This window comes from Epargyreus clarus, unplaced genomic scaffold, assembly GCF_041222505.1.
Source record: "Epargyreus clarus isolate Ecla_fem2 unplaced genomic scaffold, WU_Ecla_fem_2.2 ptg000015l, whole genome shotgun sequence".
NCBI classification, from domain to species: Eukaryota; Metazoa; Arthropoda; class Insecta; order Lepidoptera; family Hesperiidae; genus Epargyreus; species Epargyreus clarus.
This window is the reverse complement of record NW_027332223.1, coordinates 13881916-13897901: the sequence shown is the minus strand read 5'-3', so window position 1 is coordinate 13897901 and position 15986 is coordinate 13881916. Positions and strand designations below refer to the sequence as shown.

The 15986-nt window shown below is 35.4% G+C and overlaps 2 protein-coding genes across 5 annotated transcripts in view; one reads left to right on the top strand and one right to left on the bottom strand.

The window, feature by feature from the left end:
• Pde1c (Phosphodiesterase 1c) overlaps positions 1–15986 on the top strand; it is a 254027-nt gene that overhangs the window by 73260 nt on the left and 164781 nt on the right. The window lies entirely within an intron of this gene.
• LOC140748227 (uncharacterized) overlaps positions 1–15986 on the bottom strand; it is a 57799-nt gene that overhangs the window by 4570 nt on the left and 37243 nt on the right. The window contains 10 exon segments of the mRNA XM_073080990.1: positions 125–276; positions 533–639; positions 966–1424; positions 2493–2618; positions 2991–3148; positions 4139–4318; positions 4771–4957; positions 12078–12126; positions 14834–14971; positions 15778–15973. Coding sequence (XP_072937091.1) covers positions 125–276; positions 533–639; positions 966–1424; positions 2493–2618; positions 2991–3148; positions 4139–4318; positions 4771–4957; positions 12078–12126; positions 14834–14971; positions 15778–15973 — 1752 coding nt within the window.

Below are 15986 nucleotides of genomic sequence, written 5' to 3'. Positions count from 1 at the left end.
TATCTAAAATTTCAGACTTGGTAAAAAAATTTCGAACTTAAAAATAAAAAGTTTAAGAATCTCTAATCCAAAATGTAACATCAGTTGCACTCAACATCTAGTAACGAATGACACTGTCACATACCAGCGTTTTTCTCTGCATTCCATTGGAACGGCGTTCTTTCTGGATCTCGGGAAGACTTGCCGTAATTAATCGGGTCGTTCGTATTGCAGCCAGACGGATCGACCGTATCCTCCCAGCTTACGAAACCGTCTACCATACCTATCTCTTCACCCTTTGAAGAAAATTTTCACATATAAGTTGAAAGCGTAATAAAACCTATGTGTATGTACCTATACACTATACATAAAAAAAAATATTACTTACATTAAAATAATCATAAAGCTTGAAAATTTTACTATTACTATTATACGAGTATATTAAAATATAAATAAATTATTACAAAGTTACTTTTACCATAGTAACTCGAATCTTTCAATTTTACTTCGACAGTGATTGTACACACACTAGTTAATTGCAAAATGGTTATAAATATAAAGAGTTATTTACCATATAAGTAGCAATACAATCATATTGATACCATCAACTAAGGAAGGACCATATCGTGTCGCCATTCTGCTATTATCATGGTTACCGACCTGAAAAAAATATAGTATTGTATTCTTTATATTATAATTCTAGTGGCAAACGACCATAAATTGATGTTAACTGTCACTCATGGTTATCTACTCTTGTACCTATTTCATGTAAAAGTGGATTACTATTCAAAATGTATCAGTAATGCGATTGCTCTTTTGAGAATTAATATTCTACCACAACTATAAGGAAATAAATAAGCGTAAAGTTAATGCTCCAATGCGAAAGTAAAAAAAATCCCGCATTAAACGTGAATTTCCCTAACAACACAACAATAACCTTACTAAATTTAGTTTTTCTTTGTTACAGGTATGATTTTAAAATCAACTCACACCCAGTTCGCGTTCTTATCCAGCGGCTTGTAAGTCAGGAACTTATCGACAGCCCGCTTAATATCCGCTGCGGAGGACGACGCATCCACGTCAGTGATCAGATCGAAATTGAAGGGCATTTGCGCGCCATTTCTTTCCCCTTCGCCGAAATACCTCACGACGTTCTGGATCGTCGCGTAATTTTCCGTCATCATTACCCTCTCCAATCCATCTTTCTCGGCGTATTCATCGAACACGTCCCTCCATTCGTAAACCATATAATACGTTTCGTTTTGATCTTTTGTATAAATGTGGTCTAAAGAATCGTACGAGCCCGAATCAACGTCAGTCCTCCCTGACGGCGGTTCATCCGGATATCTCCCGCTAAACAACTCTTTATCAACTTCAAACAAATAGTTTACCGCGTCAACTCTAAATCCAGCGACGCCTTTATTCAACCAAAACCGGATTATGTTCTAAAATATATTTTTTGTGTTACTTTTGTAATAATTAATTTTTTTACTTAAATATTACGCAGAAGAATTACATTACAGATTAGTATCTCAGATTATTATTTTTATTCTTCAATTAAATATTAACAAGACATTTAGTTTAATGAAATTGTTACGTCATCAACCCATTATTGTCCCACTGTTGGGCAGGGGTCTCCTGTCAGAATGAGAAGGATTAGGCCATAGAACGCTGACGAAGTGGGTGTTGGTAACCTTCACATACCTTTGAGATTGTTTTTATAAATCTCTCAGGTATGCAGGTTTTCTCACGATGTTTCACCGTTTTAAGCAAATGATAATGAATACGCACATGGATTCATGGAAAAATCAGATATGCGTGCCTAGGATTTGAATCTCGGACCCCTCGTTCGAGAGGCCGAGTTTCTAAACCATTAGAATTGTCGTTACATTAGGACTGTTAAATGTTAAATAATAATATAAGTAATCAAATGTTCAAGTCATATTTGGACGAAGTTATTTCTCAATAGATTCATTATTATTCGTTAAATATTGAAAGCTATTATATTATATAGCGTATATCTACATCATGCACTTTTGCATCATAATTCAAGGGTATCTCAGAATAGCAATAACCTAATTGAAATACTAACAATACAATGATAATATCGGAAGATGTAACTTTTGCAAAACATAACAATTTAATCATCGTATATTTTTTTATAATATAGAAGTAGCAGACGAGCATGCAGTCCACCTGATGGTAAGTGGCTACTGCCGCCCATGGACATTTGTAAACAACCCCAGATAGCATTAGATATTCCTATCTGAGGTCGGCCACAGATGCGCCGCTATCCCTGAGGACTAAGTTGGAACGCCTCGAAAAAGTCTGTCTCCCATATCACACCCTTCAAACCGGAACACAGCAGCGCCTAACACTGTTGTTATTAGGTAGAAATAGGTGTAGCGGTGGTGCTGCCGGGGTCGAACCACAAAGGGTTCTACCACCTTCAAATTAATAATAATTCCATCATTATCTGATTCCAAGTGGTGATAGCAATAATGGAGCTTTACCTTCATTTCCTCAACCACATCAGGGTTACGGTAGTTCAAATCAGGTTGACCGATGACGAATTGATGTAAGTAATATTTCCCCACTTCCTCCCTATATTCCCACGCACTGCCTCGGAATTGGCTGAGCTAAAAATAGTTACGATGGTTTACTCATTTTACATACATGTAGCTACTATCCACGTTATTATGAACTGTGTGAAGGTCGGAGATTTGAGCACTGTTATGTTACTATTTGTTTTATATAAATACGAGTAGTAATATAACAGGTGTACTTAGGCAGATTTTGTCATGGCAGAAAAGATTATTGCAGATCTCGAAAACAGCGTTACTTATGTAATTGAAATAAATCCTATCTCTCATACGCACGCGCAAAAATTAATTGAAATTTTATTACCGATTTTGGAAATAAGCGTGTACGACACAAGGATACAGTTAATGTTGTATATATATATGGAGATATATTGTTTATTACGTATTCGAGTATACGTAATAGATTACCCAGTTATTAGGCGGCTGCATATTCCCTTGCTCGTCGATGACGCCATCTTCCCATACGAAGTAGTCCAAGTACTTTTCGTTGCCGCTAAGTGCTTCCTGGAACCACACACTTTCGTTTGATGTGTGATTCGGTACTAGATCTAATACCACTTTGATTCCTGTAAAAAACTAAGTTCTTACTATCTATGATAATAAATTATAATAGCAGACGTTATATTTATTTTATCGTATATTGCTTACAATTTCAATTTGAAATGTAAAAAAACTAAGTGTTTATTAAATGTACTCAAACAAGGTAGTAAAGTAAATGTTCGAAAAACGTAACCAATGATAGATTATAAAAAATCTGAATTTCAACTATTTCGATATAGATGATTAATGTAAACAAAATATGGAAACATATTTTTTAAACCTATGTGAGATATTAAAAAGTCATCTGAGAATGAAATCCTAATACTATAAGAAAACATAATTAATATAATTATTATAAAAACCAACAGCTTAAAATGTAGCCTGTCCCTTCCACAATTTAAAGGAATCCAATGACACCTCATATGTTAATCCGTCAAGCCATTTGGGTAGTAGGGCGTGCCTAAGGATGAAACATCCATACATACATACGATTAAAACCATCGCCCCTCGCAATCAGGTAAAACAAAATAAATCCTAAACTGAAACTTAATTCCACGAAAGAGCCACTCGAGATTTTTTCTTTACAGGTAAATTCTCGCGAGGGATAATTGCGTTAAACGATGTAAATCCTCGTGCCTGTAAATTAATTGTGCACTGAGCCTTTTACTCCAGCTGCTTTATAATCTGTATTTTATGTCAAAATTATATTTTCCTTTTCATGGAGTTTCAGTATAAACATTTTTGAAGAATTTACGAGAGAACGGTTTTCCTCATTCATTATTTGTTTTAACTTCGTCAAAATTTACGTTCTTCTTTATTTTTGTTGGCCTCCGCTATTATGTTATTTTAATTGCTAAGTAATGTTGGCCGGATGTACCTCTATTAACTTTGTGATATTAATGTAGCTTTGTTTGTTTTATCTATTAATTAGACCACAACAAATCAGTTTTCTAATCAGTAATAATTATTTATTACACATAATGTATGAATGTCGTTATCCACATCATGTCACTTACCAAGATCCTTCGCTGTATCAAGGAGTTCTTGAAAATCTTCCATGGTTCCGTATTCATCATGGACAGCATAGAAATCAGCGATATCATAACCGAAATCGTACATAGGGGATTGGAACATCGGAGATAACCATATTGCCCCAACTCCGATCTCTTTTATATATTCAAGTTTGGATGTTATTCCTAAAACATTTTTGTATACAGAAGATCATAATATTGGTTTCTAGAAAAAACTAAATTGAATATTCTGAACGTAAGTTTTGTAAAAGTCTAAAATTGCGATGTTATTTTATGTCTAGTACTGTCTAATTTAGAACAAAAGTTACATAAAAAAAAAACATTAATAAAAATGATTACGACTCCGACAATATTATCTTCCTTAGAATACGTTTTTATCAAAAGAAACCTTTGTGCTACACAAAAGGTTTCAAAGGGTTATTCAATAAACCTTATCTTGTTATAATTTATAAGATTACATACATTATGAAAGACTTTAGGATAATTATTTTTAGGCACTCAATTTACTTTATTATAATTTTGCTTTGCAATTCTTAATTATTTAATCTAGAAATTAGAAAATGTATATTATACTATTAAAATATTACTACTCGTAATATTAAAATTTACATTCTTACCTTTGAGATCTCCAATGCCATCACCATCACTGTCAGCGAAAGACCGGGGGTAGATCTGATAGAAGATGGTGGTTTCCCACCACTCTAGCTCCCTCTCATCCTGCCGCAACACCGAGACGGCACAAACAACGAGTAATACCGATACCAATACGACCACTCTCATGGTGATGCAGTGACTGCAGTTGCGCTATGAGACTCGATTGTGGTTTTATACCGGATGATAGATAGATCTTGTACCATGTAAGTGTGATAAACGATAAGCGATGCTATTATATTAAGTTGAAGTGCCTTATCAATAAGATAAAACTTTCCTAGTGGTCTGATGATTGTCCCTGTAGTTCCGGGACCAGAATAGGGCTACGGTATCCCCTGCCTGTCGTAAGAGGCGACTAAAAGGGGGCTTCCGGGGTTGCGGACGGCAAGAGTGGGAGCTCGAACCGCCCGGCCAGCAACCCCGGGATGGACGGCGGTATGTGTGGTCGCATACCGTCGTGAACACCAGATGGTGTGGTGAGTTTCAAGCTCACCTGGGCGGAGCCCGACGGGGCAACGCGCCAAGTGGACTCAGGTTGCGTTCCGTTGGAGATCCCGGAGTCCTCTACGCAGCGCCGAGGACGGCCACCGGGGGGGTTTTAGTGCGGTAAGAATCCCACATAACCCCGTGCCGCTCCCACGGCATAGGGTACCTTTTGAAGGTTTCCCCCTCGTCAACAAAAATAAAAAAAAGTGGTCTGATGATACTTCTTAACATGTTATGCATTATATTTGCTGAGGTAAAGGAACTGGAAGGCGAAAATCTCGTGAAAATACATTTTACGTGAATTACATTATGTAGTAAATCTTTCAAATTTCAAATTTTGATTTCCTTGAAAATTGCTAAGATTTTTGTCAAATCACACAATCAAAAATGTAAACGATAACGATTTTTTTAAGAGGAATATTATTTCAAGAGATACAAGTATATAGCAGAACGTCCAAGATATAGTCTAGTCGTAAAATAACATAAAAATGAACATAAATTAATTGACAATAAAGCATAAATGAAAGTTCTTTAATTTTTCTGAGAAGCAATTATACTACTTGCCTTTCAGCGGCCAGACATTTCTAAGATTTCCGTTTGTAAATATCTATTTATTAGTCCGGTCAAGTTAGACATTGAAATAGCAAAAATTCCGGGAAAGCTGAATTTTCGTAGAGACCTTGAGTTTACCATTACAAATAAAGTGTCAAGAGTCCCCATCGATCTGACGTGTGCGTCGGCAATTATTCGGGGTCAAATGTCAAAATTTTAGGTTTTTTGGATTTTTCTCAAAAACGGTAAGTTTTATCGAAAAATACCTCAGGCCAAAGTTGTAGCTCTTAAAGTTATCTATAAAATGGTGCTTATATTTTTTTCTCTAAAACCAATAATTATTCAGATATTGCGCTTGTAAGAATTACGTTTTACATGATATCCACCCCACCTGTGAAATAGCGTACTTAGCGGGTTTTTTTAACATGGTTTCCCTGGAGGGACTATCCCAAGAACCTTTAAGATGCTATTTTCAGGGACAATACTTATTTAATAGTATGAAGATTATTGATATTAGTTATTGAGTTCAACTGTCGTTCTTCCGTTTCGTGTCGACTCTTCATATTCAACTTCAACAATCACGTTTTCTTCTATTTCTTTTTCTTATTCTTTCTTCATCTTTTTGTTCCTCTTGCTGAATGTTTAGAAATTGTTTAAATGGAGACGAATCAGTTGTCTCTTCATCAGATCATATACCTGTCTTGTATTTAATTAAACATTTGAGCAAGATAGACCTTGGCAATTGGTACACGCTGAAAACACTGTAACCCTACTTTTCTACAGCCACATTTGACACTACTACCTTTTTTGCAATAGCAAAAAATAGTGTTAACTAGTTTTTCTCGAATGGGGGTCAGTAAAGTTTGAATCGATTCCAAAGTATTATTCATTAATTTTGAGTCTTCAGGGTTCAGTTGATTGCCTTGCCATGTCTGACCTGATTCAAGTGTTGAATAACAGATGCCGATGTTGGAGAAGGAAAAGATAGTTATACTTGTTTTTTGTTTAATTTCACAAATGTTAAATGTCTGTACTTATCTACGCATAGATATATCTATGTATCTACGCAATAATTTTTGGAGCTCCATAAATAGTAAGAAGAAGCCGAATTCCCTTCGTAATTTGATTATTGCTTGAGGTGAAGAAACAATTCTTCAGGTCTTCGGCGTGTACCAATTACCAAGGTCTATCTTGCTCAAATGGTCCATTAAATACAAGAGAGGAAGATTCATGTGATTTTGATGACAGAGACAACTGATTCATCTTCGTATGAACTATTTCTAGACATTCAGCAAGAGGAGGAAGAAGAAGACGAAGAATAAATCGAAGAAAACATGATTATTTAAGTGGAGTATGAATCAAAATTTTTGAATGGGATAGAACTCTTGGTGGTTCGATTCCGGCGGCACCACCGCCACACCTATTTCTGCCTCATAACAGCAGTGTTAAGCGCTGCTGTGTTCTGGTTTGAAGGGTGTGGTAAGGGAGACATACTTTTCCGAGACGTTCCAACTTAGTTAGTGCTCAGGGATAGCGGCGCATTTGTGACCGACTTTAGGAATATCTAATCCTATCTGGGGTTAATTATACATATCCATGGGCGGCAGTAGGGTATCCATAAGGTGGACTGCATGCTTGTCTGCTACTCCAATATTATAAAAAAATATATTAAAGTAACAAAGAAATTAGAACGACAGTTGAACTCAATAACTAATATCAATATTCTTCATACTATTACTACATCCTAAACAAGGCTTGTCGCTGGAAATAACATCATAAAGGTTCGTGGAACTGTCCTCCCAAGGAAACCACGTTAAAAAAATGCGCTGAGTATCCTATTTCACAGGTAGTGTGGAAATATGTGCATATCATGTACTCATAATTCTTACAAGCGCAATATCTGAATAATGATAGGTTCTATAGAAAATAAATAAAAGGACTATTTTGTAGAGAATTTTAAGAGCTACAACTTGGTCCTAGGTACTTTTTCGATAAAACTTACCGTTTTCGGAAAAAAATCAAAGAATCTAAAATTTTGACATTTGACCTCAAATACCTGCCGACGCACACTTCGGACCGATGGGGACTTTTGACACTTTATTTGTAATGGTAAACCCAAGGTCTCTACAAAAATTTGGCTTTCCCGGAATTTTAGCTATTTGACCACTATTTTTATGTCTAACTTGACCGGGCTATTATATTAGAAAAGTTTCTTATCAACCAGCGCTCTAGAAATAAACAACTGAAAATCTGAGCAATGAAAAGTTTTTTCATTTAAACAAATGAATAAGAAGTTAAAGTACCTTCATTAGAAGTATAAGAAGTACTTTACCTAAAATAGATGAGTTAGACCTCACAAAATATAAAAGAAAAATATAAGTGGCACTGTTAGGTACAATAATTGCTTTGTCCCTGTAGTTCCGGGACCAGAATAGGGCTACGGTATCCCCTGCCTGTCGTAAGAGGCGACTAAAAGGGGCTTCCGGGGTTGCGCGCGGCAAGAGTGGGAGCTCGAACCGCCCGGCTAGTGACCCCGGGAAGGACGGCGGTATGTGTGGTCGCATACCGTCGTGCCCACCAGACAGAGCAGATGCCCTATCGGGCAGAGCCCGATGGGGCAACGCGCTAAGAGGACTCCGGTTGCGTTCCTTTGGAGATCCCGGAGTCCTCTACGCAGCGCCGAGGACGGCCACCGGGGGGGTTTTAGTGCGGTAAGAATCCCACATAACCCCGTGCCGCTCCCACGGCAAAGGGTACCTTTTGAAGGTTTCCCCCTCGTAACCAAAAAAAATTGTGAAGGTCGTAATTGTAAAGGTTTGATGAAAAGTTGTGAAGGTCGTAAATCTACAATAATTATATAAATAAATCGTCGTAAATCTAATAAATAGTCGTAAATCTAATACATATTAACTGAATGGTATCTTATTGTACGACCTACTCCTCATTCATCAGAATTTAAGCTTCGTTTATGTGCACGCATAGAGCGAGTCAGACGTGTCAGATAAATATTATTGTTCTCTCGTATACAATGTAGTGTATAGTCTCGTATCCGTATGCCTGTGTATTAAAATATGAATTTGTCTGCCACGGTCCATGTCTGGAACGTTCAACGTCCGTAAATATAAATGAACCCTTATATGTCTACTATTGGGCTTAGACCTGTTCCAACAAAGGGGAGAATTGTTGTTGCTATAGCTCTTAACTCGCCTGATCAAGTCGCTCTTAACAGCTGATGAATAACTTAATAAAAACGCTAAGTATATACTTGCGGTCTATCTTTTTTTCCCATCTTACGACACCATGACAACAGAAATGGTGCTTATCAAAACCTGGCACTCTTTATTATAGAAAATTGATTCTGTGCAAATAACCATAGTGATTCAGTTCAGTTCGAACTAATGAGCATGCAATACTCAACAATATTTATGTAAACAAAATACTTGAACATAAAGATAATATCATTAAAATCCATGTAAAGAGCTGTAATTATCTACTTAATAACTCAATAGCAATTTATTAGTAAAAAATTATATGACTATAATAATACCTACGAGATATTGACAGTTAATTATAATAAAATTAGTAATCTTTCTCATCTCAGTAATCTCCTTCGTAATTCTTATCTAACGGTACAATTATTGTATACAGATCCTTTAATATAAGATATTAATTCATAAGCTACAGAACTGGTACTTCTTATCATCATTGAGACGTTAATATGGTGTTATTGGAATCGGGTCTACTCTTAGAATGAGAAGAGCATAAAGTAAGTCCTACTGTGTTCTGGTTTGAAGGGTGTGGTAAGGAAGACATGCTTTCCGAGACATTCCAGCTTAGCCATTAGGGGTTTGCTGAACATCGGTGTAGGAACTCTGGTCTGAATCTTATCTTATCTGGGGCTGATTACACATGTCCATGGGCGGCAGTAGCCACTTACCGTCAGGTTGATTGCGTGCGCGTCTGCTACTCATATATTATACTTTAAAAAAAAAATTCCATAACTTACATAATAATGTGTGTAATAAGGCACAATACGTGCAGACACTGTACTTCACTAATAAACACTAAGTAATAGATACTTGCATTCGCCGGAGAGCATTCATATTCATACTATCATTACTCATACTAGGCAATCTACATGGACTGAATGGCATGGTATGACCTAAATTGGATTAAGACCCTCAGCAGACATGCTACTTTTGGCATCCGCAATCGATGATTTAGCTGCTTTCCAGAAATTACCGGACTACAGAATACAGAATACAGAATACAGAATTACAGACGGTTTACCGGAACACGTTTTACCGCTGGTTGTAGCTACTCTTGAACGTTTAATGCAGTAGCTCCAAAAACGTTATGTAGGTACTATTATACAATTGCCAAAAGCTGAATCACAGATATTGAAGGTTGTAGTACCCTTTGTTCACCTTCGGCGGCAACACCGCCAAACATATTTCTGCCTAATAACAGCAGTATTAAGTCCACTGTATTCCAGCTTAGTTCTCAGGAGCATCTATGGTCGGGTAAGACCTTTGGTCGGAGTCTAATCTTATCTGGAGTCGATTACAAATGACACCATAGGCGGCGATAGCCACTTAACATGGGAATAAATGCTCGTCAGCTACTTCTGTATTATAAAAGAACATGCTATAAGTAGTATGTGTGCTAGGACCGTACTGCCTGTTGACATAAATAATACCTATCTTTTTAATTTTCTATCCTACACAATTGTGATGCACTCAATTATTATATTTTCCCAGTCTATATATTTTTGGGCAGATATTAAATCGAGGGGTGAAAGGCTATTTGCTATAAGCGACATTTTGGCCGATATTGAGTTATATACATATTCGGAATCAGCAAATTTTTCTGCGTCGAATGAGCCCGGTTTTGTTTAAATCGAAGCATTTTTTTGGCGCTTAAAAGGGCCCTATTTTAGGGAAGTTTAGCAATATAGTAGTGTTTAACCGACGTTAAATACGTATTTTTTTTAAGTAGGGCATTTGAACTGAACAATAATATAAAGACCCGAGATATAAACCAATTTTCTTAAATCATATTATTCTTCAATTATATTATTTTTCCTTTACCTAAATATGACATGGAATGTCGGTTAAGTTCTTTCGGCTGCATCTATTTTTTACTCAGTGTGGTACTTTAACCAAATAGTCATTTTGATTTAGATATTTTTCAATGTCGTTCGAACAGTGTTATCCTATTATTTTTAAAGCGCAGGGTTTATCAGAAACTGTATATTGCCGTGATTCATTTGAACAAAATGTTTCAATCAAAAACATAACTATTATTATACAAAATTGGTGACTATTATATTATACAAAAAATAATTCTATTACTGATGTTCTGTTGTTTATGTTTCTTAGATTATTCATTATAAGCTCCTAATATTTTCAGTGATTACTACAGATCTAGTTTGCACTTTCAACAGCCACTGATCATATTATCAGTAAAACATGTGACATCATACATTACTTTTTCACTATTACATGTCATATAAGTATTTTAGCCTGCGCGTCATTTTAATCTCAATTGGCTGTTGCGATAAATAGCTTCCTCCTATTTATGTTGGACTTCATGACATAAGGCGTTTTGGCTTGCTCTATAAATGTATTACAGAGTCGCTTAAATGGTTTCACCAGTCACTGATTGTGGTCTAAGAAGTCACTTAAGGCATTTTTCCTTACTCTGGAAAATAGGTATTTCAGGACAATTTACATTAAGCGACAATTATCTTTGTAATTTAAAGGCCAATTCATTACGTACTAACATCAATAACTTGATAATTTTAAATTAATTTCAATGTAGTTTATTTCATTCAAATAGCTTTACTAGTTTTTTTGTTATGATATTTTTTCGAAAATTTTCAACTTTAAATGGCTCTCCTGTAAAGTTGCCAAAATGTCGCTTAAAGCAAATAGCCTTTCACCCGTCGAAATGTATTTCGTAATTACAATTCCCAAATTCTCAGTGGTTTGTCTTAATATTAGTTGTATTCGGAAGAACCCAGACATGACTGTACGGTAAATAGAATCTACTGGACTACAGGGCGACAACATAGTGCTTAAATAAACCGTACATTTGTAATAAGACATGTTTTAGGTGTAATAGTTATTGTACTGAATATTCATTATCGTATTCGTAAAGAAAATAAAAGAATATGAATAAGAAAAAATATGTTTATTGCTATAATTAAATCAGTTTAATTAACTTTAAGCACCAAACTTTCAAATCCAAGTACTGGGAGAGAAGCTGCGTTGAAGGTGTCTCTGAAATAAATAAACGAATTTTATTTAATAAAAAGTTAAAATAATCACTCTAATGACAATTATTGACACGCACCGCACATACTATTATGTGATCTTTTAAGTGAAAATCTTATGCACGCAAAGCAAAGACCTTTGAGGAACATGATTGAATGTCGATATTTATTGTAATAATCGAATATCAGACGTTACACTTCAGTGGGAGGCCTTATGGGCCATTTGTAAAAATACACTTTATTTTATACGTTAAAGTGGTAAGCGTACTGTGTAGGCGCTGCTAATATCTAGTTCAATTGTAATGTACGGCGGAAATACACGAGATGGTTCACTTAGGGCTCCTACTCAATAGTGTTTTAGCGTAGGTGTTTGATAGATATGCGCATCGCAGACGACATTTTAATTAACAAATTGTTTCATTAATCAATACTGTTATTATCTTTGCTTATGTAAATTTAAACGAAAAACTAAAAATTAACAAGATTATGGAGCCCATATTAAAATTTGCAAACAGGTGGTTATTTCGTGCTGTACCTAATGCAAGGGATGAAATTACCTAAAGTTCGTTTTTTTTTACTTTTTAATGCCAAAATATATAATTAATAAATAGCTGTAAATAATTATAAACTTCTACGTTGTGCATATGTCCAACGCAAGCGTCCGTTGGACTTGTACTGCAAAAACGTTAGTGCTTAGAAGCCCATAGTTATTAGGAGTAACAACGCACACGTGAACGATCTTGGAACTCATGTCCTATTAAGGGCCGATTACACGTGTCCGTGGGAGTTTATACTTAACTCCAGGTGTTTTGAAGGTTCCTTCGCTTTTAGCTATAATTTAATAAATTAGTCTGTGTGTAATACCAACCTACCCGCTAAATAATAAGCTACTAAAAATATGTAATGTACAAATTTATATAATTTTGAATCATAACATTTTAAATCTTAGAATCTAAACTTAAGTCATTTTGATTTGTCCTTCAAGCAGGCATTTTACTCAATCATAAAATACCTTTACTAATAATTAAGGATTTTGTCATAAAAATCGAAAAATTGTAAAGCAGAATCCTGTGGAAAAGCTTCTATTACGCTCAAATAACTTTGACTTTCAAATTATTATTGTTTTGGAAAGAAAACTTTTAATTGGAAATTATGTTCCCACTTATAGCTCGGATGACATGAATGATGTCATTAAAACTTTCGCTGTGCAAAATAGACGTTAATTATGAAATTATGTAAAACTTCTCGTCAAGAAAGTGTAAAATTAAAAAAAAATATATGGATAAATATCATAAGAATATATTTTTGTGAAAATGTACACTTTAAGTAAATTGGGTGGAGTATTGTATGGACGTCATGCGATTAGTCAGCATTTCTTATTTATGTAAAGAAATTATTAATAGTATTATTGTACTGTAAAAAACATTACGAATTATTATTAACTAGCCATTATAAATAACATTTATAATGGCTACTTAAATTCTAAGTTAACAATTTTAATGCTTGTCGGTCATCTGTAACGTTAGAAATTAAAAACCCATTTAAAGTAATGTTGGCAATTTAACTGCAGTGGCATTTTATTTAGTTTTGTATCAGCTTAACTCCTGTGTTATGGTGTGAATTATTACAGTATACTCGTACACTACTGTGTGCGTTGCCGGAATTTGGTAATGCACTCCGTGCTTATTAATATGAGAATTTCAAGCTTAATTCTGGGCTAATGCCCAGATCACAGATAAGTTGATACGTATCCGTGATTTACTTCAGGCAGTAAGTACATTTTATGTGGCATATTTTGCAAATAATAGGTACTAGGACAGGTTATATTCAGGTGGGTAGCAAAACTTGCTACAACTACAGAAAATTGTAATTAGAATGTAAATAAAAAATTAAACGCTGTTCCAAGAACCGAGGCAACCTCATTTCAGCCTGAATTTCGTGGAGCGTATAATTAGACTTAATTAAGCCTGTGTTGCTGGTGCGATTGAAGCAAAACAACTGTTTCCAATGCTCCATTATCTACACAAATGGTGTATAAGCTAAAATAACGCTTATAACATCTAAGGGACATGTAGTTGTGAAGTCAGAAGACTCTCAACCTAACGTAACATACACTTGGTTCAAATTGAATATGCCAGATTATTTTAATAACTGTTTTTAATAAACTTAGGCCGGCTTATTAGATGTTGGTAAATATAATACAGTTTTAATAATGTTTAAGTAGTCAGCAGTAAAAAAGTAAATTGTTATTTGCAAGTAAATTGCGATTAGTATAAACGCTGCATCAATAATTGAGGACTATTTTTAGAGTTTTCTGTTTTGCGTCCTTAGTAATTGGGATTTATTTAAGTAATTTTATACATATAAATGTTTTGGTAACATTTATACTTAACCCACACATATATTATTATCAATAACTCATTACGGTCCTACTGGGTACAGATGTCTCAGATAGAGAAGGATTTATGGCCATAGTACATTATGCCAGCAAATGGCGTATTAAACACTTAACATATCTTTGAAAACGTTAGGAACATGGTTTCTTCGTGTAGTTCTACACATTAAGGATAAGTTGTCATTTTTTTGAGAAAGGCACATCATTTTGAAAATCCAGTATTCTTAATATGTATGCCGAAGTCTAGGACACGGACCATGTCCCCTCCGAATAGTTGGATCTTTTTTTAATATATTATAAACGATTTTTAAAATCTTACCCCTCGTTCTTGGAAGATTGAATGCTCCTGATAACCACACTGACTTGACCGCCGACATTCTCGAAGTAAGTGAGATCAACCACATGTTCGGTGTCTCTCATGTTCACGACCACTAAAAAGGTCTCGTCTTTGTACCACCTGGAATTTTGGGGACGGTTTTAAGATTATTATTACTATGTTTTGGCTTTGAGGGTTCGTTAAGGGTGCATTCAACTTAGATCATAAGGATGTGGCAGAGGTGATCACTTGCCAGTAGACGGACTATTTGATTGCTACTTCTAATATTATAAATTAAAACACAATATCGGGCACCGTGGAATGCCACCACGCAATCCGCCTGAAAGGCAAATCAAAAGTGTCATTAAAGTTAATTACCAACCAAGACTAAAACTTATTGAAATTTTTTGAATTAGAATTCTTTACTACTTGGGTATTCATATCTCTTGCAGCTTTTTACGATGACATTATCACTCACGAGTCCAATATTATGACACGTAATAAAATGGAAACAGAAGAGCTCATCATGCGACCATCGCTTCCGAGATATTTTCTGTTAAAATCCACTGAGAGCTAATGATCTGTTTTTATAGAGCTGACCTTAATATCCTGTGTATTTTTCTCGACATTATGGCTTATGTAGTTTGTATAAGTACGTTGCTTTTCTCAACTAGGACTGTTAACGGATTTTATTATTATCATTGGAGACTAGAGGAAGGCGATTAAATATGAGGCTGCTTTCCGCTTTATCAATTCGTTGAAACTCCTCGTATACGCAACCATGTTATTTATTATTCTTCTTCTTCATTTATATTATGTGATCAGAGTCTCTACTAAGGATTTCAATTCTGGCATGTTTTACCATTCTCATCCAATGGCATCCTGTTAGTTTGACATCTTACTCTTTCATATGAGTACAAGGTTTCAAGGAAAAAATTAAAACTTACCGTCTAAACACAAAGACATCGTGGTTCACCGCAAGAGAGTCGTATCGGCCGTATCTGAATACTTTCTCCTGGCGAAGAGCAGCCAGGGCCTGGTACACTTTCAAATGAGACCTGTCTGCAGCTTTCTGGGCTTCTACATTCAATGTCTCGTAGCCGTCAGCAACTGGTAGCCACGTCTTGTCGGCGATGGAGAAACCTGGTGACATTAT